Source organism: Camelina sativa, chromosome 17 (assembly GCF_000633955.1).
Source record: "Camelina sativa cultivar DH55 chromosome 17, Cs, whole genome shotgun sequence".
Taxonomy (NCBI): Eukaryota; Viridiplantae; Streptophyta; class Magnoliopsida; order Brassicales; family Brassicaceae; genus Camelina; species Camelina sativa.
Genome location: NC_025701.1, coordinates 34,698,098 through 34,722,020, shown reverse-complemented (window position 1 = coordinate 34,722,020; position 23,923 = coordinate 34,698,098). Strand labels below are relative to the sequence as shown.

Here is a 23,923-nt window from a genome sequence, read left to right as displayed (position 1 = left end):
TGTAATGTAAATGTAATTTGTAGTAATTTGATATATAATTTGTTTTATTTTTTTTGTTTAAGGAAAGTGTGTAACATATATATATATATATATATATATATTCGTATTAATCCGAATTAATTACAATACTTTTGTTAAGAAAATTTTAAAAATCTAAAATAAAGAATGATTTGTTAATAATATTAAATTAGATTTCCATAAATATCTTAACATATATAACTAAATTAAATATGTTTACATTAGAACAATTTCAAATTTAATAATTTTGGTTTTATGGTAACAATATTAATCGATTTCCATAAATATTGGTTAATTATTAATTTCGTAATTATTGTTTCCAAAAATATAGGACTTTCCAGTAACAGTTTTGGGAAACCTCTTTTAAATGCTAAATGCTTATTAAATTAATTAAAATTAATAAAAGGATAATATCTATTATGGACTAGGTATGACCACGGTTATGGTTATCACTGTTACAGTTAATTAACCACCGGTTACGGTTAGAAATTTTGTTTAACCTTAACCATAACCGTTTAATAAACGGTTAAACGGTTACGGTTAAATACAGTTCTGGTTGAAGCGGTTACAGTTATATACAATTACGGTTATTTGATAATAAAATACGGTTGATATTATTTGATGATATAATATAATTGATATTATTTATTTATAATTAATATGTTCTTTGATTGTACTCATATTTCTTCATATCATATGATTCATATTAAATAAATAATTGTTATTATAGTTTATTATGTTTTTAAAACGGTTACGGTTAACAAATTACAGTTTAACTATACGGTTAACCAACGGTTTTGATATAGTTACGGTTAATTAACGGTTATGGTTAATATAATTTAACCATATATTTACGATTAACGGTTACGGTTTTAAACCATTTATACGGTTACAGTCTGGTTACATTTCGGATACGGTCTGGTTACAGTCCAAAATACGATTACGGTTTAATTTTGGTCATGCCTAGTATGGACCATTTTGGATCTGATTATTAAGTATCCAATTGTCAAATTTTGGGTAATTGTAACAAATTGTTCCAATTATTAAATTTCTGACTAATATATCCTTAATGACTTTGAACTCTAAACTAAGTTGCAAGGGCATTATTGGTATAGGGAGAAGTTGTATTTTTCTTTTACTAATATAAAGATAGTTAATAAACATTAAATGTGTAATAATGACGTTGATTATGAGGTGTTTGCATTTGCCAGTACAATTAAGCCTCCATTAGATTTTCTTATTTGTACGGTTTGATTGTTTTATGTTCGAACCTACGGGTCTTTTCGAAGTAATCAGCCAGTCCATATGTTGACAACGTCCAAACCTTTAGATGTATTGTTTCTCTTAGGTCATATTCCTTTAGTGAACCAGATGCAATATCTGGATGCAAATGTTTATTATTGTTCGTTTAGTAACAATTAGGAACTCATCTAGATACAATATCTGGATACATTTTAAAAACTCATCCAAAAAAACTGAATTTCTGGATGAGATTTTTTAGAGAGTTTGGATGAGGTAAACTCATCCATAATTTGTGAAAGTTAAAAATACACCTATTTTAATTAAATAATTACAAAATATTTTTTTCTCAATTCTAATATACATACAACTCTAAAATTCCAATTCTTCACCCACCAACCTGCAAAATCTCATTTTTCTCTAAAACCGCAAAATCTCGTTTTCCCGCCAAAACCGCAAAATTTCGCTTTTCCCGTCAAACTGCAAAATCTTGTTTTCCTACCAAAAACACAAAACATGAAAACTCGTTTTCCCGCCAAAACCGAAAAATTACGTTTTCCCGTCAAAACCGCATAGTTACGTTTCCCGTCAAACCGCAAATTACGTTTTCCCGCGAAAAATGCAAAATTATGTTTTCCCGTCAAAACCGCAAAGTTATGTTTCCCGCCAAACTCACGAAATCTCGTTTTCCCGCTAAAACCGCAAAATCTCGTTTTCCCGCCAAAACCGCAAAATCTTTTTTTTCCCGTCAAAACCGCAAAATTATGTTTTCCCGTCAAAATCTCGTTTTTCCGCCAAAATCGCAAAATCTCGTTTTTCTGCCAAAACCACAAAATCTATTTTTCCGCCAAAACCGCAAAATTACGTTTTTCGGCAAAAAAATGCAAAATTTTATTTTCTCGCCAAACTCGCAAAATCTTGTTTTCCCGCCAAAACTGCAAAATTTTGTTTTTCTACCAAAAACACAAAATCTAATTTTTAAATATTTATTTAATATATATGAAAATGAGCAAAAAAACATAAGTAAATTTAAACCACTAAAACATATTCAACATAAAATAAAGGGCTTTTTAGTATTTTACATATATTGTATCCAGATATAGATATCAAATTACAAAACAAACATAATTGAATCGAGATACAATTTATAGATACATGAACCAATAACACAAACGAACATCATCTAAATGTTGCGTCCAGATACTGCATCTTGATATTTTGTCTAGTTCACCAAACGAACAGGGCCTTAATCTACTTTCCTCTAATTAATGACATCTATCGAAATTCGCTGTTTTTATCCTTAAGCTTTATATGATCAGATTCTAATTGACGGGATTTAACAGTAACAGTTAGTTGTTAGCCTCCTAGTGCCTTTAATCAATGCGTCTCGATTGGCTTTTAAATTTTAATATGTCTTTATATGACTGATTGGACCAAGATAGCAAAACCACCTTTTTATTGTTCGGTATTACGTACGCATCAATCCAACCCACAAATAAGGAAGATGAGTGATAAAAAGAGGAAAAAAAACAAAAAAGAGGCGTATATGTAAAGGCTATTTATCATTTCATAACGTAAATTTTTTTTCTGTTTGAAAAAATGCAAATGAAAGAGATGAGTTGACTAGAAGTAAAACAAATATTTCTAACTAAACTGATACAATAAAAACTAGATGTTTTAGAAAACAGAGGAAAATGTATCAATATATCATGACGAGAGTTATTTACGCAAATTTCGTGTGTCAATATTGTCATGTCTTAATGATGATAGAGTAGCAATGCGAAATTGAGTCAAAACTCCCTTGTAGGAATGGTATGAGCTGACAACTTTCAACCCCACTATAAACGTGGTGTAGATAGTGATTAGTACAAGTATATCCATAGGAAAATAATTAATAGGTTATTACGCACATGTCTTGTCATTTAGTTATTAGGCAAATGTCATGTTAGAAAGGTTAGGCACATTTGATCGACGAATGTTTATTAGGCACATATAATGTCATTGAGTTAATATCATGACGAAGGTTATTAGGCACAAGTAGTCTTAATGTTGTCACATGTCTTACTGATGCTTAGAGTAGGAATGTGAAATTTAGCCAAAGGACAAAGTGGTGTAGATTGTGAAATGCGGTTAGTACAAATATATTTCTAGGAAAAACAATAGTTTCTACCTCTTAGAGCTTAATGAGATAGATTATAGTTCACTATTAATTAAATCAAGAAAAACAAAGAAAGGAACAACTATTTTAAAGAACCACCAACGCTGAAATATTTTTATTATAAAGAAAGAGAGTTGCACAACGTTGAAAAGATCATGTATGGCATCTTAATACTTTTTCCGACCATGTTGATAATCTATGTTCAGGTCGTCACTAAATATTTTCTTCTCATTTTCACATCACTTATTTGATACGTTCCCTACTTCTTTAGTCCGTCCTGAAATCGTGCGAGCAAGAATACATTTTCTTTGTTTTCCCCTGTAAGCACCTAAACTAGCAGTATATATTTTGGCTTCTGATCTAAGTACAAACCTAATTAACCTATGTATTAAAAAAAATTCGAAAGTGGGGTCGTACGTACCGATGATACAACTTATATTTATAAACTTTTAGGGGCTAAGATATATGATTTAGCAGATAACTTAGATGATTGCATTGTACACGAACCATTAATATAATGAACTATTATTTTAATTTATTATGTGGTTTACAATGTGTATACGGCCGGGGATGTTAAAAGTCTTTATATATTTAATTAATTAAAATATATTAACATTTATAAATTTTATTTTCGTATTACTTTAGGATATTCCTCATTTTTAAAAGTCTCTTAAGTTTTAATTAACATGAAAAATTATTCTAATGGCTTTGAAGTAATTTCACAACTTTCTTTAATTGCTGCTTGTATCTCCAACCAATCTCCGGAAGCTCATTAGCAAGTATTTTATTTTAAGCCAGTATTATTTTAACTAATTTGCCTCTATATATAGTATGTGGTATCTCTAGTCATTGATACTCACATGCAAACAAAATAATGGATAAAAGATGGAGTCTTGAAGGTATGACAGCTCTTGTAACTGGTGGAGCCAGCGGAATCGGGTTCGTCTTTCTACTCTCTGGCTATATCATATTTTTGAGTTTCGATACATTGTTCTGGAATAATATATAAGATGTTTTTTAATATTCCTATTCTCTTTTCGTGGAATGATTTAGGCATGCTATAGTAGAGGAGCTAGCTAGTTTTGGAGCCAGAATCCATGTATGCGATATATCTGGAACACTGCTCAATCAAAGTTTAAGCGAATGGGAAAATAAAGGGTTTCAAGTGAATGGTTCAATCTGTGATGTATCCTCTCATTCCGAGAGGGAAACACTTATGCAAACCGTCTCAAAGTTGTTTGATGGCAAGCTGAACATTCTTGTAAGTTAATCTTACCTTAAAGAAACTAATCATATTCATATAGGAAACATACCTAAATACTAAGTAATGACATATATAGTAGGATTTTTGTAACTCATTTTTGTTCAACTTAGGTGAACAACGTTGGTTTAACTCGTCCAAAGCCAACAATAGAATATGTGGCAGACGATTTCTCGTTCCATATTTCAACAAACCTGGAATCTGCTTATCATCTTAGCCAACTTTCACATCCTCTCCTTAAAGCTTCTGAGTATGGAAGTATCATCTTTATTTCTTCTGTTGGAGGAGTTGTATCAATGGAGTGCGGATCCATTTATAGTTTAACGAAAGGTACATACACGGGCTATTAATCAATAGAGAGATTTTCAATTAGACTGACTATAAATTAATCAGTAGAGAGATTCTCAATTATACTAGTGTATAATAGTATTGTATATATATGAAACATAAAGATACGTTAACTTTATATATATATATATATATATATATATATATATATATGATTAAGATACGTATATAAAAACTGAATTTAATGTTGAGTTACGTTATTCAGTTGTTTAATCAAGCTAGTGTTGTATTTCAAAATTAATAGTTAGAACTTAGAATGGTTAGACTCAGAAATATCTTTTGTTTTAGGATCTCATCTTAAATCATATATATGAGATTTATAACATAGTATTTGATGCATCGATCGAGATATTTGGAAATACTTTTTGTCTAAACAACAAAATTACAGAGGTATTTGTTTGTATTGATACACAAACCTTACAAATTTAAAGCTATTTAATTATCTTTGATGGATCACTAGTCTTATTCCAAAAGCTATTCCCAACGATTAATAGATCGGTTGTCCACTTGTCCTAAGAGGGCTAATATACACTCATATAAAGTTTAGTTTTCTTTGGGAATCGTAACCGTCCCGTAGTTTATCTTTTTCGTTTTGGTATGTGAAGGAGCTTTGAATCAACTGGCAAAAACTTTGGCGTGTGAATGGGCAAGAGATGGCATACGAACGAACTCTGTTGCTCCTAATTTTATTTATACTGCAATGTCTCAACCTGTAATGAATGAAACTCTCCAGCTTTTTGTTTTTGGGACTTTAATTCCAGTTAATTAATATTATAAAGTTTTCATTATTTATGTCTTACAATCTTGTCAAAAAATCAGGCTTTGGAAGACGCCGGTTACAAGAACAGTTTGTTTAGTAGAACTCCACTTGGTCGCGCTGGAGAGCCAAAAGAGGTTGCATCGCTTGTGGCTTTTCTCTGTCTACCTGCAGCTTCATATATTACTGGTCAAATCATCTGTGTGGATGGAGGTCTCACTGTCAATGGTTTCTCGTATAAGCCACATGCTTGAGCCGAGACTTGTGTGTGCTGGTGACGCAGCGTACAAGAGCTATGATAAAATTGATCCATTCGAAACTATATTAAATAAATAAGGACTATGTTCCTAAACTTTAATACCCAATATGGGTACAAGCAAGCCTTTGTCTTTCCTCTTGCACCAAGTGTTAGAAAATTTACGACGTATGTTTGTCGAAATATGAGGGCTCGAAAATCCCCTCTGATATACTAATAAAGGGGTTGAATGTATTACTTCATAATTCATCCAAAACTCCAAATATCAAATCTTTCTCCTCTAAGTTCTCACAAGCTTTCTACAAATTTTCTTAGAAATTTGTTTTTCTCTTTCTTCACAACAAGAAATCTTCATACTATATTATCTTTTCATTTTACTCTGTACAAATGAAAAATGTAAGGTATCTAATATTTTGACATAGAACAAGATTGCATACTATATTCTTGAGTAAAATAAGACAATAGAAACTAATGTCTAATAAAAGAAAGGAAAGTTAGGAAGGTTAGGTATGTACATTTAGGGTCAACGGATGTTTTCATGTTTAATTTAGCAAGAGTAGGAATGCGATGACCTTACTTGAACAAGATCTGTTCTATAGGTTCGTACCTCTGTTTCCTTGATTTCTAAGGAGACAGGCCCTTAACCTTGGTTGATGAGTAGGATTGTGAAATTGAGCCAAAGCTATCTTGTAGAAAAAGGTATGAGCTGACAAGTTTCAACCCCTCCCTATACAAGTGGTGTAAACTTTGGAATGTGGTTGCTGATGTAGTATTTTAGCTAGTCAATTAATATCGAACCACAAATTCGCAACGATTCAACTTACTAAGGCTCCGATTGGTGAAGGCTTTTAAAACTTTAAAAGCATTTAAAAGTCTTAAAGCATTTTATTTGCCAATCAGACTTTTATAATTTTTTTCTTTTTTAAAGTTTTAACGGCCACTTTAATTTTTTTTCTTCTTTATTTCTCTTTTTTTAAAGCTTCAAAATGATGCTTTAAAACCAACAAAATTTAAAACTTTTTTTTCTTTCTCCATCATAATTAAAAACTCTCTATAAATTTTTATATATTTATGCATAAACTTTTTTTTATAGATTAATTATCAGCATTTTTTTCATTTCTTTTGACATCCACTTCTCTTCACAAATTTATTATTTTTATCATCACTTTTGTATTTTCTTACAATTTTGTTATTAATAAAATTGCATTCACAGCTTTTAAAGTTTTTTTTTAACAATCAAATTTTAACAGTTAAAATATCTACACCTAAAGTCTCTGTAGCCATATTCTATACCGTCAAATTTTGACAGTCAAAGTCTCTACAACAATGTCGATTATCTTCGAGCAACATATATAGGCCCTTCTTTTTCTTATAACGAGGCCCATAAACTTATTGCCAACGCTATAAGGAATCAGCACCTGCACATATATATCTACATTTTCCCCTCACCGTACCCGAGAATATTAGTCTCAGTCAAAGTCTCCACATGAAGTTTTTTTTTTAACGATCAGATTTTAACAGTTAAACTATGTACAACCAAAGTCTCTGCAGCCAGATTTTAACAGTTAAACTATGTACAACCAAAGTCTCTGCAGCCATATTCTATACAGCCAAATTTTGACAGTCAAAGTCTCTACAGCCACAAATAAAATTCGTTACCAATCGGGGCCTAAGAATACATAAGAATGCTTAATCTAAACTCAAACAAAAACTAAGGTTGGTTTAGTAACAACTTAGCTAATCAACAACTTTAAAGAAAACAAACAAAGCAAACACAAACTGAAAAAGGTTTTAAATCAACACTAACAAACGACCTTGGACAAGGTTATTGACTTGGGAGATAGCTAATCAATCCTAGAATATCTAAGAAAACAATCAATAACAATCCGAAGGCTAAGAACCCTTATGTAAATCACTTCACTTCCATGATAAAGATTCTATGCAAATTAAGTAATCATCAACAATTTTCAAAGGCAATCACCAGATAAGCATGCATTATAATCAAGTCTAAGTACCACTAAACATCCTAATCATCAATTTTCATTGGCTAAGAATGCAAAGAGTTTGAGGGTTGAGGGTTGATCCTTTTAAAAGGATCTACTCACTCATGGTTATGATCACACAAATGTTGAGGGTTGATCATTTGATAATCATAGTTAGAGATTGTAGATTAAAGAAAATAAAAGAGAAATCACTATTAATAACTTAAAATAAATAAAGGATTAACCAAACTGAAAATAAACAAGCTTAAGAACCGTAAAAATTGCTAAAACAGAAGATAATATCTCTCTATAATAGGTTTAGTGTATTTATAAGAAAAAGACAAAGCATATCGACTCGAGACAAACCGGGTCTGAATCGGGTTAAAAAATGGATAGTATAGGGGATTGGCTTCCTTCGGCTAGTGATCGCCCGAACGGGTGTGAACGAAAGGCTCCTTTGGTCAGCCTCTGACCGAAGGGGTCGCTGCTCATCTTTTCCATTCCTTGACGCTTGCGATCATTTGGTTGACCGAATGTAATGACCAAACGAACACTTCGGTCTGGTCATGGTAAAAGGCTTCAACCAGGCCTTTCCGTCCAAATCCTCAATCATCCGTCGTTGCACTCCTTCGGTCATCACTTGCGAGATGATGCTCCCCTCTGTGACCATTCAGTTTCTGTGTGGCCGAAGGTTGGGACCGCTCCTGCTCAAATCTTCAACTTCTCACTTTTCTCCAATACTTCTTCATTTGCTCCAATATCCTCCAAATCCATTTATCTTATTGTCCATCTCTACTCCAATACCTGAAGACAACCTTTTGATGCAAATGCTAAAATAACATGTTTATGCATCTAAAAGTTTTGAGGCACACCTATTAGAACGAAAAGTTTTGATGAAAAAATATAAATAAAATATAGTGAAAAGACACAACTCTATAATGAATAGATACAACTGTTTAAATTTAAAAAAAAACAATTAAAAACAAAAATTTTAAGAAATGGTACCATGAAAAATCGCAAATGTTATGTGTGCACTTGATTATACATAATAACTCATATAAACTGATTTTTAATAGAAGACATCTTTATTACCATATTGAAAAGTCAAATCCAAAAACTCACTATATAATTAATCTAACTCTTGGAAAAAAACTCTAGGTATTTTCATTTAATTTTTATATTTAAAATTAACTAAAAATTGTAAATTAGATTCATCATTCCAAAAATCTTTTGTTAAATCAAGAATTGGAGAAATTTCTTTACTTTTAAAAGAATGAATGCTAGAGAATAATTTAAAAAGCTGTAAAAACCGTTGAAATTGAAATTTATATTATTTTGTATCATGGAAAAAAAAATAAAAACCCTTCAAACAGACAAATATATATATATATATATATTTTTTAAAAGATACGAATACTCGAATAATCACAACGCTACAATGAACAATTACAACTTTACAAAAAAAAACCGTTACAGTGAACAGTCGAAACTTTTTGTAAACCACACAATTTAATTTTTTTACAATTTTTTTTGGAAATGATCCAAAAGGTTGAAGAAACATAGCTTTTGGTGGCATTTATTGAAATTGCTATTATATATAGATTTAAAGTCCATGTCAATTAATTAAACAACTTTCTGATCATGATCATGAAGAGTATTTAATTACATTAAGAATATAAGTTTTAAAACAAATTAATAATAATAATTGATAAAAATATAAAATACTAATCATTACGGGTAAATGTTAACAAGCCTATGATATCATGAAACGAAAAACTGATATGCGTATTATGTAGGGTTATACTTCTTTGGGAGAATTGCACATAGACCCACTTTTGCCAAACTCCCTTGCAGCCACACCTACTTCTTGAGTGTGGTGTACTTTTTGGGGTGTTTTGGGTGAGTTTGGATAAAACTGAGACAAGTTTGCCCTTGTCCTATATTTTGAGACACAAAAAATTACTGTTGTGGTAATTATTCATGGCCATTCTGATTGTCAGAAAAGAAGGGACTTAATATTTAAACAAAAAGAATAATACTCTCTGTTTCTGGGAGATAAGTGATTAGGGTTTTACAACCCCCCAAAAGGAACACATGGCTGCACAGGTTGGTTTCTGGTGGATTGGTTGTCTAGATTCGAAACTCTGTGGATGGACAAACATTTTGGATCTTTCTGACCATGGTTTGGTTGTCGAACTTGTTTTGTTTGTTTGTGCAGGTCGGAATACCTGGGATTCGTGTTGTGATATCCGGCAATTTGAGCTGCTCTGATGAAGGAATTTGGGAATTTAAAGTAGACAACAAACTTCTTACGAGGGTTGTTCCACTAAAAGCTACAACAAGTTTATGCGAACTAGAAGAGGTTGTTATCCAAGAATTTGGATTGGTCCACAAAAGGCGAAATTAAGTTACTGCATCCCGACGTATATGGAATTCATGACTGCAGTGAAGACTCCACCGGTTATGGTGACAACGAACCTAGGTCTTGACCAGTACAAGATAATGTTGGGTACTAATCGAGGGTTAAATCTGTTTGCGACTTTTGAAGAGTCTAAGAAACGAGCTAATTCGGAGGAAGATTTTCCGGTACCAGACAGAGAACCTTCAGGCGATGGGTGTGTTAAGCGGACATATGGATTATCATCTACTAAAAGTAATAGCGGTGTTGGGGAGGATATTTTTGGTAAGGCTTCAACTGTCGGGTCAAAGACATTTGCTGTTGAGTCGACACCTGTAGATGAGGAATTTTGTGGCAGGGGTAGCTGAGATTGAAAGGAAATTAGAGGACGAGAGAAGATACGTTATCGATGGTTCGATTGGAGATGATTCCGGCGCAGAACAAGATAATACTCATTCTGCTGAAGAGAAAGTCGTGTCTGGAGAAGAGAGTTTTGATGAGTGTGTGGAGGAAGATGGAGTAAATTTGAGCGAGATGACAGTAACACCGAAATCGTATGATAAAGAGTTTTGGGGAAATTTCATAGGTGATCAGTTTGGGCGAGTGGATGTTGTGGAGGTTATGTGTAGTACAAATTCTTGCTTTGATCATACAATGATTTTGAATGGTGGGGTTCCAGTTAAGGAGGAAGAAAAGACGAAGCTAATGGGCCAACCGTGGATAGGTAACGGAGGTGGTCAGAGGAGTGGACCCGTTGATGAAGGAAGGGGGTCTGTTTGGACAGAAGATCGTGGACAGGGTAGTGTACCCATTATGGATACAAGGAATCTAGAGGATATTGATGACGAGGAGTTTGATATTCCTCCTTTGCTTGACAACATTGAATATGATAGGGAGGAGATACCTGATCTTGACATTGATGATGATGGTAAAGGGATTTACAAAGGGAAAATTTTCGCTAACAAAGAGGACTGCCAGATTGTTATAGCTATATATGCTATCAAGAATATGTTCCATTTTACACAAACTACAACGAAGAAAGATTCGTTTGTACTGAGTTGTTCTTTTGAGAGATGTGATTGGAGAATACTAGCCAATGAAATGAAAGAGTGTGGATACTATGAGATAAGGAAAGCTAATTTGGAGCACACTTGTCCAATAGAGACAAGGAGGAATTATTTGAAAAAAGCTACATCTAAGGTGATCGCAGCTGTTTACAAGGCAAAGTTTTGTGATCCAACAAAAGGTCCATCTCCATTGGATCTACAACAGATGATTCTTGAGGATCTGAGGCTGGCTGCATCAGACAGTAAGTGTTGGAGAGCAAAAAAAAAGCTATGGAGGGTATTTTTGGTTCAGACGATGAATCTTATGAAGATCTGGCTGCTTATTTGTATACATTGGAACAAGCAAACCCAGGGACGGTGACAGATATTAAGTCGGAAGTGTTAGAAGATGGAAGAGAGAGGTTTTTGTATATGTTTCTGGCTTTTGGTGCATCTATTCAGGGGTTTCGTAAGCTACGTCGTATTATTGTTGTTGATGGGACACATATAAATGGGAAGTACAATGGTGTGCTACTGACAGCTTCTGGACAAGATTTGCAAATTTCCAGGTTTTTCCACTAGCTTTTGCAGTCGTAGACAGTGAAAACGACGATGCTTGGACATGGTTTTTTGAAAAGCTGGAGCGGATAATTGCAGACAGTAAAAGTCTTACAATTATTTCAGATAGAAACGGATCGAGCTACATATCTAAGAAGAAAGTTTTTCCGTTGGTACATCATGGAGCATGCATTGTCCACCTGGCTTGGAATGTTAATGCTAGGTTCCATAATAAAGGGCTTGCGAAAATGGTCACCAATGCTGCATTTGCCTACAAGGTAATTGGGTATCAAGAGATATATAGACAGATCAAAGCGAAGAACCCCAAATGTTCCGCATATTTGGATAAGATAGGAGCTGCACACTGGAGTAGGGCATATTTCCAGGGAGAACGTTATAATCTAATGACTTCAAACATTGCAGAGACTTTGAATAGAGCTTTAGGAAAAGCTCGAGGTTCACAAATTATTGAGCTGTTGAAGTTCATTCGGGCTATGCTAACAAGATGGTTTAATGCAAGGAGAAAGAAGGCTGAGAAGCACAAAGGAATGACACCACCAGAAGTTGATAAATAGATTCAGAAGAATTTGGGATCTGTTAGTGATAGTAGAATAGGTGCTATCTCTAGTTGGGGTTATGAAGTTGTTGAGTTGCTTAATGGGAAGCATCATGTGCTGCTTGATATGAAACAGTGTATCTGTAAACAATATGATCGGGTCAAAATCCTATGCGGTCACGCCTTGTTAGCAGCGAACACACAAGGCATACCGTATGATAGCTTTGTTGCTGATTATTATAAGACGCAGCAGTGGAGAGGAACATATGAAGGGGTTATTAATCCTGAGATATTTGATGTAGATATACCTGCTGAGATTAAGAACCGGGTGTTGTATCCACCAAAGGCACGTAGACATTCTGGCAGGCCGAAAGAGTTGAGGATTCCATCGATTGGGGAATATCCTCTAAGATTGGTTCTCCTCGAGTATTTAAATTCGATATGGTTGAAGTTGTTATGGTGGGTCTTTAACATTGTATTTTGTTGAATATTGACAGAAAATAGGAGGAGGGAAAACGAAGGTTAATAGGTGTGGAAGATGCAAACAGTCTGGACACAACAAGAGCAGCTGTTCCAACCCGTTGCCGTGATCGATGTCAAAATATTGTGGAGAGAATATCACTCTTTTGTTCTCTTTTGTTACTCTTTTGTTATGTGTGGCTGGTAGTTAAAACTTTCTCAACGTTAGCAGTCCACTATATTATTGGTTGAGTGGATATAGGTTTGGCCTATGTAAGGTTTTTTTTTTGGGATACATGGGACCATTTTTTGGGTGTTTAAAGTATCCATTGTTGACCAGCTTTGTGGATACTTAAAAAACAAAACAAATTCGATATGGGTAGGATATTTAATTTAGATTGGTGTGTTGAACCTTATTATTTTTTGGAAAGTAATTGCCAGACCAAGTATAAATTGACGGTTATTATTTGTTGTTTGTTTTTGTGTGTTTTTATTTGTTAAATATGCGGAATTGGTGTGTTGTTTGGTTTGTATGACGAACTATATCCACATGGTATTATCCAAAAACAATGTTTTCCGAGCAGAGGTAGGGCGTAGATGTTATTAAAATGAGAATAATATGTTAAAACCAATTCGAAATTTTTCCACGAACAAATGAAACGACATAACTGGGACGAAAAGAGGTATCGTTAAGATTTCTTAAAGTTCACTGTATCGTTTGGTTCTCTGTAAGTTAATACTATCGTTTGGTTCTTTGTACATTAGTTGTGTCGTTTGGATATTTGTTGTCTCTTCATATTCTTCTTCGATCATCGCGCCTATAAAAATCCTCTCGTTACTTAATGGATATCATCGGTTATGTTAAACATCTTCACCATCTTCATCTTAACTCCGACTTCTGTAGGCAATCTGCTTCTCTAAACTTGAGACGGCATTTATTTTCTTCATCTGTTTACGGTCCGAGAGTTCTATGCTTTTCTCCTTTTGAAGATGTTTAACATAATGAACATATTCTTCTTCTTTGCTTTTCTTTTTCAGATTCAAACTATGGCCGGAGAGAGTTCCTCAAGGGGGAAACGTAAGTCAGATTAGAAGGAAGACATTGCCGGAGAGCCTTCCACCAAACGTCCAAAGGAAAATCCAGATTCCGAGTGGGAAGAGGAAGCACTTGAGGTAATGTCTGAGGCGTTTAGTAGGACGAGGGCAGTGGTAGAGGCAGAGACAAGGGAACGATTCAAAGCAATCATTAATATGATGAATGATCATATGAAGAAGAAGGAGGAGTTTACCGTCCTCGCCCATCAAGTTGAACTAATTGATGCCCAACTCTCCCAACTGAATCAAATTTTGGGGCAAGAACTGGTGGACCTCGAGGCAGAGCACAAGAGGTTGGAGGAGACGAGAGAGCTTGCGGCGGCGGAAATCGAACTGTGTAAAGCTCCTCCTCCGATTGACTGGTGTAAACTGAGAGTTGGTATTCTCGATGATTAATCGCCGACGCAATCTAGTGGATACCTGGACGGCACTGAGAGTTGGTATAAACTAGTGGACACCTCTTGTGTAATGTCATTTATGCAGTTTTTTTGGCTAACCACATAAACAAACTCCTATGGATACCTAATGTTAGGTTATATACACATATTATATTTTTCATCTGTTGAACCCTTATGTTGTTTTACTATAATTTTGTATTTTTCATCAGATGTATTTGGTATATCCAAGATATCTACGCTCTTATGGTCACTATTTTGTGGACAGAACTTATAGATACTCATCTGTTGAAACCTTAAGTTGTTTTACTATAATTTTGTATTTTTCATCAGATGTATTTGGTATATCCAAGATATCTACGCTCGTATAGTCACTATTTCGTGGAAAAAACTTATAGATACTCATCTCACTTCATAACCCACTACTGAACAATATATATACATCTGAAGGATCCTCCACTTTATTAAACTGGAAAAACTCACGAATCAAAAGTAGCCGAATAGGTGGAAATACATGAATCCAAAGTAGGAAAAGAAGTGAAAACTAATTGGAAACTCAGAAAAGCAAAGTACGATACATAACAACCCGAAGGTGATCTTGTAAGCCAAAAACATAGCAAAACAAACAAAGTTTTAACAATGGAGAAACAGCTTGAAAGTTTCACCATAAACTTCCAGCAGGATCAAACATTACCAACTCTCCAATAAACTAAGACAAATACATTATATCTCTAGAAAGGTAAAAATAGATACACTCCATGCATCTCTCCCGTTGTATTCATCAAGGCTGTCGTGCATCCACATGCACTCTGGGAAATCTTCAAAATGCCAGGTTTTCTCGTAAGTGCTCTTCTTCTGGGGTTCCATGATGTAAATGTGGTATATCAAAGTGTCTGCCATCTTGTCAGCCTCTCCAAACCTATACTTCCTCTTGAAATTCCAGTATACATCCATATCCAAACTTCCTCTGGATCTGGTTCACGGTCAGTCCTACGGGTCAAAGCGCTATGGGGGCGATAGTAATGTCTGGTTTACGGCAAAAGTGGAACATGTTTTACAAGTTTGTATTTCGGAAACATTTTCTTCCGTCACTTGTTCGTAGGGCGAACACTAGAACAGACTTTTATAAGCAAACTTTGCTTTCCTTACATACAAAATTAAAGAGAATAAGAGATATTAAAAACACGTGGACATAGTATCCTCGCAACCACACATACCTTATCTACTTCGTTTGTAAAGGGTTTTAAAAGTGGAGAATTCAGTAGGTTTTAGCATCTTATAAATGCACCTAATACACCAAGAAGTCCAAAGGAAACGACAGTTCTCTCTTTATCGCGGGCCCACAATTGTCACATCACATCGCCAACACATCACATCGCGTTAAGGCGTTGTAATGTTGGGAAATTTGAAACACTTGAAACATCAACATCAGTGCATCCTAAAAGCTAAATAGTACATTTTCCCAGGGATTTCAACAGTAGAGTGGGTCGCATTAGTCTTCCATTTTCCTCATCCATCTTTTCTTTTCTTATCTTACCTAACTTTTTAAACATCGCCCATTTGAAAAAAAAAAATTGGGTATCCACATGGATAGAGTTGTGTGCCTTAATTGTAAGTAGACCTCTTGCAGAACCTTAACAAAGATTGTCACCCTACATAAAGGGTATGAACCTTTTTACGCCACATAGACAGTTGGTAGAGAAGTTGTTGTCGCTGATGGAAAATACTCAGCATCATGAAGTGGCTGTAAGAGTAAAATTCGTTTTACTTCATGTCATCATTTACTTTCCTTGAGAGTAAGAATCTTAAAACGTTTTTTTTTCTGTAACAATCCGACCAATTCTTCGCAGGTCGCATCCAATACCGAGATTCACATGCCATCTGATCTGCTTGAGAAGGTTGCCTCTTTTTTGGGTGAAGATGGTGTGGATGTGGTAAAGAACTTGTTAATTGCTGGTAAACAAGGTTTGAATGCTGTATACTCCAAGGAATGTCTCTCAACCGTGCGACTTGACAAGTCTGAATATATCTTGTGGTGGTCAATGCCACACTTGATATACCATTGCTTTTTCTCCAAATGTCTAGAAAACGGCAATCCCTACGAAGTGTGTGTTGATAACAAGAGATTTGCTTATGCAGATTTTGTCCATGCTTGTTATAGTGCTCAAAGCTGGGCCCTAGCATATGTAGATGGGGGATCTACTGATTTAAGTTCATTCATGGCCGAACATAAACTATCACCACCGAAGAAGAAGGGTAGAGTAGGTCGTCCTAGGCAAAACCAGCAATACTTATCCCTATTTTGTTTGATGTAACTCGCTTTCGCTTTTAATTGCGAACAAATCTCTTTGAAGTAGTCATTGTTGATGCATTCCTATTCAAAATCAAAACCATGTCGTCCATCCATGCGTCATTGAACACATAAGGCTAATTGTATGTGTATCCACATGGATGCATAACCGTGGTCAGTCATAATAAACTTCCCAAAAAAGAAATATGCTTTGGTATATAACAAAATCTCGAAAGTCTGTTTATAGCAATCCATTAATACTTGACCATGTGGATACTTGAACATTGGAATTAATATCAAATTAAAGTGAACTGTGTTAATAGGATAGTGGTACAAGATAATGTTAAATGTGTCCATATAGGTACACTGCAACACACAAAATCCAAGCACTAAAAACTTAACCATAAAAAATAACCCCCTAAACCTAAGGAGTAGACATTAAACCCTAAACCTAGATTCTAAACCACTAAAACATAACATCTATACAATAAACCCTTATCCATAAACTCTAAATGGTGAATAATAAGCCCTAAACCCTAAACCCTAAACACTAAACCCTAAACCCTAAGCCCTAAACCCTAAACCCTAAACCCTAAACCCTAAACCCTAAACCCTAAGCCATGAACCCTTATTCCTTAACCCACAACCCTTAAAGGAGAATCCCTAATCCATAACCAAGGCGTCCATCCATGCCTCATTGAACACATGAAGCTAATTGTATGTGTATCCACATGGATGCATGATTGGGGTTAGACATAATTGTATGTGTATCCACATGGATGCATGACCGTGGTTAGACCTATCTCGACTTAGACTATAGGTCTTCGTAACCACATCTGTATCCACGATAGTATCCAGAACTACACAATATAGTCAACTACGCGTGGATATATTTTGAAAACTAGACAGACCATGCTACCCCATCGACTGAATTTGTATCCAGATGTAATATGTCCATTTTCCTATCGACATGGATAGTGAGAACTACATATCATATGAGTGAGAATGAAGGAAACAGCTAAAGCGGAATCATACAGCCTAAGATGTGAGAGTACCGGTGGATTAATGAAAGACAGAGTAATGTTACGTAGGATTAGTGTACGAATAAAACATAGCTAACATTTAACATCTAGTCATAAATGGGTGCCACAAAGTGTTTGACTATGTCAAACGCATATTGTGCCCTGAATTGATCAACTATGGGGTCGGTGATCAAAGCCATGGTTTCTGGCCCAGCCCTGTTGCGTGAATTTCCAGGAACTTCATGGCGACAGGGCCACAATCACCGCATCTTTTGTTGACGTACATATCTTTAACCCTGGACCAAGTGAACGGGGTGAATCCATGAGACTGAGTAGTGGGATCATTGCATAGTTTATGAATAAGGTACGGTAGCATCTCTACAAATGGGGATATGTGGGCAGCTACATCAGCGTAGCTGTTCAAAGGGATATTGGGGTCAAGGATCTCTATACTCCAATTGGGAAGGTTGATGACTAGTCCGACCCAGTGAGAACCACCCCAATTCATTGGAGTGTACAACATGTTCCAGAGATCAAACCACTCAGACGGATCCCCGCTGATGGATCGACTAAGCTGGGAGTCCCACTTTACTTGCTCCTTCTTTTTGGCTAGGCTGAAAGACTTATACTTACCTTGTAAGTAGTTACCAAGCCATGATGAAAGGAAGATTGAGCGTTCTATGGAAAGGACATGTGAAAGAGTTTTTTGTAACAAGGACACTAAAACTTCCATGTGCTGCAACAAAGGAGACTTAAACATATAAACATGGCGCTTAGAAATTAAAAGGAATTAATGACGCCAAATGTACTGAAACATACCAAAGTGGTAACCCAGTTTGTCGGCTTCACAAGTTGTATGAGAAAATGATTGTCTAGTGGGTATCTACATTTGGTTATGTGTTTCCTGCAGTAAAATTTGGTTAGCAGGGCTGTATTGTAAGGGAGCTACTATTAAATGGTTTGAAGGAAAGAAGGGCTGTATAGTACGTGTTAGGGGCACACTTGAGAGTTTTTTTGAATAGGGAAAGAAAATCTTTCTCAACACATGGAAGTAGGTCAGGATGATGGGACCGTAAAGTTTGTGGCATCGCCACTATTACAGCAAAAAGTTTCGCTACTCCATCAGACAGAACACTATCTTCCGTCGCTCTGGCAGGAGAAGAATCACTGAGACCAACATAGGGTGGTGTTGTACGATCAGTATCCTGTAAGTTAATCACTTGTAAGTTAGGGCGAACATCTTTCACAGTCAATTGTGGTAAGGGGTGGATTTAAACCTGAGTATCATCGCTCTCTGAATCATTGCGCTTAGTAGGGGACTCATCACCAGTTTCCTAATAATGAAACTAGTTAATTACTATGATTTGTGGAGGGTGTTGTGGATATATGATTTGTGGATATATGATTGGTGGATATGTTGCAAAGAATTGATAGCGGAGGGTGGTGTGGATATATGATTTGTGGATATTTGGGAAAGTTGGAAAAACAAAAAATTACCTCTGGGCGATACAAACATAAGTCAAGACAAGGATTGGTAGGAGGTTCGCAAGTAGAATCTGGCTGAATGGACGACTCGGTGGATGTTCCATGGGATCCTCGTGGAGTAGATGGCAAGGAATTGTTGCTTTGCTGCAAATTGTTATACATGATTGCATCCTATTAGGAAAGCAAGGAACGTCTAAAAAAATTAGAAGAAAACAAAGAAACGTATGCTAATTTGAACCTCTGGACTCAGGACGTTTACAAACACAGACGCAACATTGTTATGAGATTCATTAGTTGGAATATCAAAAGAAGAGGATTTTGGACTCCCAACTAGAGGGACCTAGAAAAAAAAATTGAAATAAGTCAGAAGGGAAGAAAGCAAAGGACCATACTAACTTGATTGGGTGTATGAGAGGTAACATTTGCGTGCTGCATAAAATCCTGTAACAAGGTGGTATATGGCAGGAGTGTTGTTGCAGTTTGCTGTTCTGTAAATTTACCATCTGCGTTTGTTCCCTAAAAGTGCAAAATGTATGTTTACAAATGGACGTGAAAAATCTGAGACTATTTGGAAACTAGGGAATAGAAGAACAACTTCATTTTTACCGATAAATCATCAGTTGTAGAAGGTTTACTGATAGTGTCGTATAAGGGGGACAGCTGTTGCAAATGTTAATAATTGAATTTTAGAAAAACAGTAAAGTGTAATAGAGAAAGGTTCAGGGTGGCAAACCTTGAAGTCAATATCGTAAATAGGCTTGAGACTTGTGTCCTTCTCCAATATTAATGAGTCATCCTGAAAAAGGAAATTTGTTAGTGAGAAGATTAGTATAGGCATATGGAAGTTACTAAAATTTAAACTTACGGTTTTGCAAAACGGCTGGACATATTGATTCCCGTTGTGCCCACTTGTAAGAATATCATCAGGGGAGGTAACTGCTTTGGTTGGAGATCTGTTAGGATTTGATGGTGGTGTCCGGACGGATGTACCCTGATCATCTTCAGTTCCGTGGTTGTCAGCTGAAAGGTTCTCGCTAGGTGTTTTGCGAAACCAGAGGGGCTTCCGAAAAGAATGTCTGAAAAACCTTTGCATACGGAGTGCTCTAATCGTTGCTCGAAGCTTATTGTTCTCATCTTCTAACTGCTTAAACCTTGATTTTGTCTCTTTCCTAATGGATATAAACTCTGCCTCCACATCAATGATGAAATCAGAGAAAGAGATATCGTCAGAGTCGGTGAATCTTTTAGGAAGACAGGTAGAACATGATCTTATTGGTTTGGATGGAGTTTTTTTAAGCCAAGTTTGGCAGACACCTCCCTTCGCCTTGGGACAATGTGCTTCTTGCGAACAACGTTGTCCTTCTTCTCAGGAACATATATGATAGGCAAAGAAGCATCACCACCAGGCCACATCTTTTTGGTGAATATACAACCATTCTCAATTTGTGAAACCAAGTAAGAAATTTTTTTGTCCTTGACTTCATCATCCCACTCCCCCCAGCCCACTTGTTGTGGACCAACTTCGAAATAGGGAGCAACAGAATGTTGGAATAATAATGAAACATTAGTGTGGTGGATATTAACGGTTGTGGATACGGATGGTGGATAATCTGTATGATAATGTTGAAAAACTTACATCGGATGAACGTACACAGTGCACGTTGGTAAGAGGGAGATTATTCTTCGGTAGGCCAACTGAATACCAATCCAAGAAGGTTGGACCATCACCGGAGCCTGGAATCTTGTCAAGTAACCCATAGATGTTCCTATATGCAAGCAGTTGAAGGGATAGAGGAAAACCGTGCAATCGGAAGGTCTTCTGTTGCAACTGTGTTTTGAATGTATCTAAGGCGTTAGCGACCTTTGATACCTTGTCCTGAAGGCGAGGTCTCTTAGCTACTGGTTTTGATGGGGGGTTGATGTCAGGTCTCATGGTTGATATTGTCTTCAATGACTCCCTGCCCCAAGGAAAATCTAGGAAAGAATCAATATCTTGAAGCATCTCAACATACTTGAAGGTTGGTCTATGTGTTTGGCTTGAGGCTATGAGTACACCATCAACAATGAGAAGAAGCGCTAGGTGGAGCTTTCTATCTGGATCATTTATAGATGGGTCTTCGAAAATCTTGTGCACATCAGCTAGAGTGGCCTTACGATCATCGCCAATCAACTGATCCCAATAACAGACGTCATCATAGGTCGTAATTGGGATCGTAATCTTCAGGGTATTCGCCACATGGAAAGTTAGTAACACCACCAAACTCGACCAAAGAAAACCTCAGGGGATATCCACCAAACACAGTCCACATCTCATATTTCTGTTTGGACAGAAGCTGTCTACAGAGGAGAGCGTGGACTAATTTGCAAGATATAGGACACTCACTAATTTTAAGACTAAAAAGCGAACCCAAACTTGAATTCAAAATCCTCTCCATCTGTTTTGTGCCTCGAAGTACCTTGCAAATTGCAGTGAGGATGTCAGGTCTGGAGTAGACATTGAGCCTTGCGTCTGGGTAATGGTCGGTTGCGAATAGACGAGTAGGAAGACGCTCATCGACCTCAGCACATTCATATGACGGTTGCTCGGTAGCAGAGATGGAAGGAGTATTGCTCGAGGACGGTTGGTCTGGGTTATGTTTGAAGAAACGAGTAATGCGGCGATTAGCTTTCATACTCTCCGGTGAAATTGACCAAATTTAAAAGGAGAAGAAGATGGTGGGGGTGATTCCGACAACGGGAATTGCGAGAAGGAGGAGACCGCCGTGATTTTAATACTCTCCGGTGAAATTGACGAACTTCTATCCGAGAAGATGGTGCCTACGATTCCTTTACGCTTAATTCCGGCAACAAGAAGAACTCGGAGGTTGACGAGACCGATTCGTCAACAACAAGAAGTTGTTACTGTGGGAGAATTAGGGTTTGAGAAAAGGGGAACGAAGTATGGAGGAGAACAACTGGAGTTTGATTTTTTTTTTAACTTTCACCAAAGAGAGAGTGTGGAAAATTTTTAAAATTAGTGGGTAAAAATTGTGAGATGAAAAAAGAGAGTTAAAAGTGAGTGAAGTGAGTTTGAAGGGGTAAGATGTAATTTTATAGGGGGAAAGTATAGTAGTAGTAGAAAGTGGGTGTATGTGTTATTAAAGTTTGAGAAAGTGGGTGTGGATGCAATATTCTCTACTTCTTTACCATCTCAATACCTTTTGGGTTTTTATTATGTTCATAATTGTCATTAGTTTCTGACCTGCACATTATGTGCAGAGTTATATTTATAGATATAATTATTTGTTATACTATTTATAACTCACAATTAGATTTGTTTGATTTTATCCAATACATGATTGTTTGGAATAATAATGCTTTCACCGTAAAATTCAGATCGATATGATGGCAGACCGAGATCAACATGACGGCAGATCCATATCAAATGTAAACCAAAGTAATCAATTAGGTTTTGATTAAACCATGAATTTTCAAACCGAACAAAATCTGCCAAAATGATCAAACTTCACAAAATAAAGTATCTAAATTGTCAAGATGGACAAACCCACTTTGATAGGTCTGTCCCGTATATGATTTCATATTTTTCGACCTATAAAAAATTCATCCCATGAAAACCACATTAGCAATGTCTGCATTCATCCTTTTTGAATATACAAAATTTGTGGATAACATACATTTCAACAAAAAAACAGTTTCTAATTTTTGTGTGGGCATGAAAATTTTTTATGATTGGCCATGATCAATCTTTTACTCTACGAAAGGAAGAGGTTACGGTTGTCCATATAAATTTTAGGATTAAGGGTGCCGTCGCACGAGTAGGAGAGTCATTAGAAGGTTGGAGTTGTTGTTGCGGCCAGGGAACTTGTGGATATAGAAGACATTGATGGTGATAGGTCTAGTGAAGGGGATCTGGCACATTTGAGGGTTCTTCGAAGATGATCTTGTAATCTATAAATAAACTTGGCGAGACAAAGTAACGACTACTGAGTTGAGTGTTAAATTGAAATTCAATGATGGAGAAAAGCTAAGCGGGTAATTTTTTGGACATTTTGCTATGCGGTTTTCCAATTAATAATATAGATTTATTATCTTAATTAAACATGTAGTTGAGTAAAATATGAATAAAACATTTTATTTTCACTTTTAAATTTTAGTAAATAGATACTTAAAATCGATTTTTTTATTTGAAAATGTAAAGAGTTTGTTAACAATAAAATATAATAATATTAGAATATTAAATATGAATAATGATATGTAGTGGTAACGGATTTTCTGATGATTAAAAAGATTAATACAATCAACCTAATGTTTACCTCTATGAGTTACACATAAAGAAGAACTGCATCGACCTTGCAAAAGTAGAAATTTCGTGAGATCCCAATATATAAAACGTAAATGAGATCTAGAGATTCATGGAGTCATTAGGTCATTAGAATAAATAAAACGAAATGAAAAATAACTCATACATTTTGATCAACAAATTAGAAAGAGTAGGGAGAAATGTGTGATGAGAACTGTGTAAATTTCTGTCTAATTGTTTATTTTATTTTAAAAATGAATCTTGTGTAACCTTTTTTTTTTTTTTTATCAACGTGTAACC

At 35.6% G+C, this 23,923-nt stretch overlaps 1 protein-coding gene across 1 annotated transcript; it reads left to right on the top strand.

The window, feature by feature from the left end:
• On the top strand, nucleotides 4,178-6,317 carry LOC104758948 (tropinone reductase homolog At2g30670-like). Its single transcript, XM_010481918.2, has 5 exons — nucleotides 4,178-4,354; nucleotides 4,469-4,676; nucleotides 4,790-5,006; nucleotides 5,630-5,736; nucleotides 5,844-6,317. Exons 1-5 carry the CDS (start codon nucleotides 4,290-4,292, stop codon nucleotides 6,033-6,035), a joined length of 789 nt encoding a protein of 262 aa, XP_010480220.1. The 5' UTR covers nucleotides 4,178-4,289; the 3' UTR covers nucleotides 6,036-6,317.

Excerpts from the sequence above, each read along its gene's own strand:
- LOC104758948 (XM_010481918.2), top strand. The coding sequence starts at position 4,290 with ATGGATAAAAGATGGAGTCTTGAAGGTATGACAGCTCTTGTAACTGGT. Across the intron at positions 4,355-4,468 it reads GGTGGAGCCAGCGGAATCGG|GCATGCTATAGTAGAGGAGC; the intron begins GTTCGTCTTTCT and ends GGAATGATTTAG. Across the intron at positions 4,677-4,789 it reads ATGGCAAGCTGAACATTCTT|GTGAACAACGTTGGTTTAAC; the intron begins GTAAGTTAATCT and ends TGTTCAACTTAG.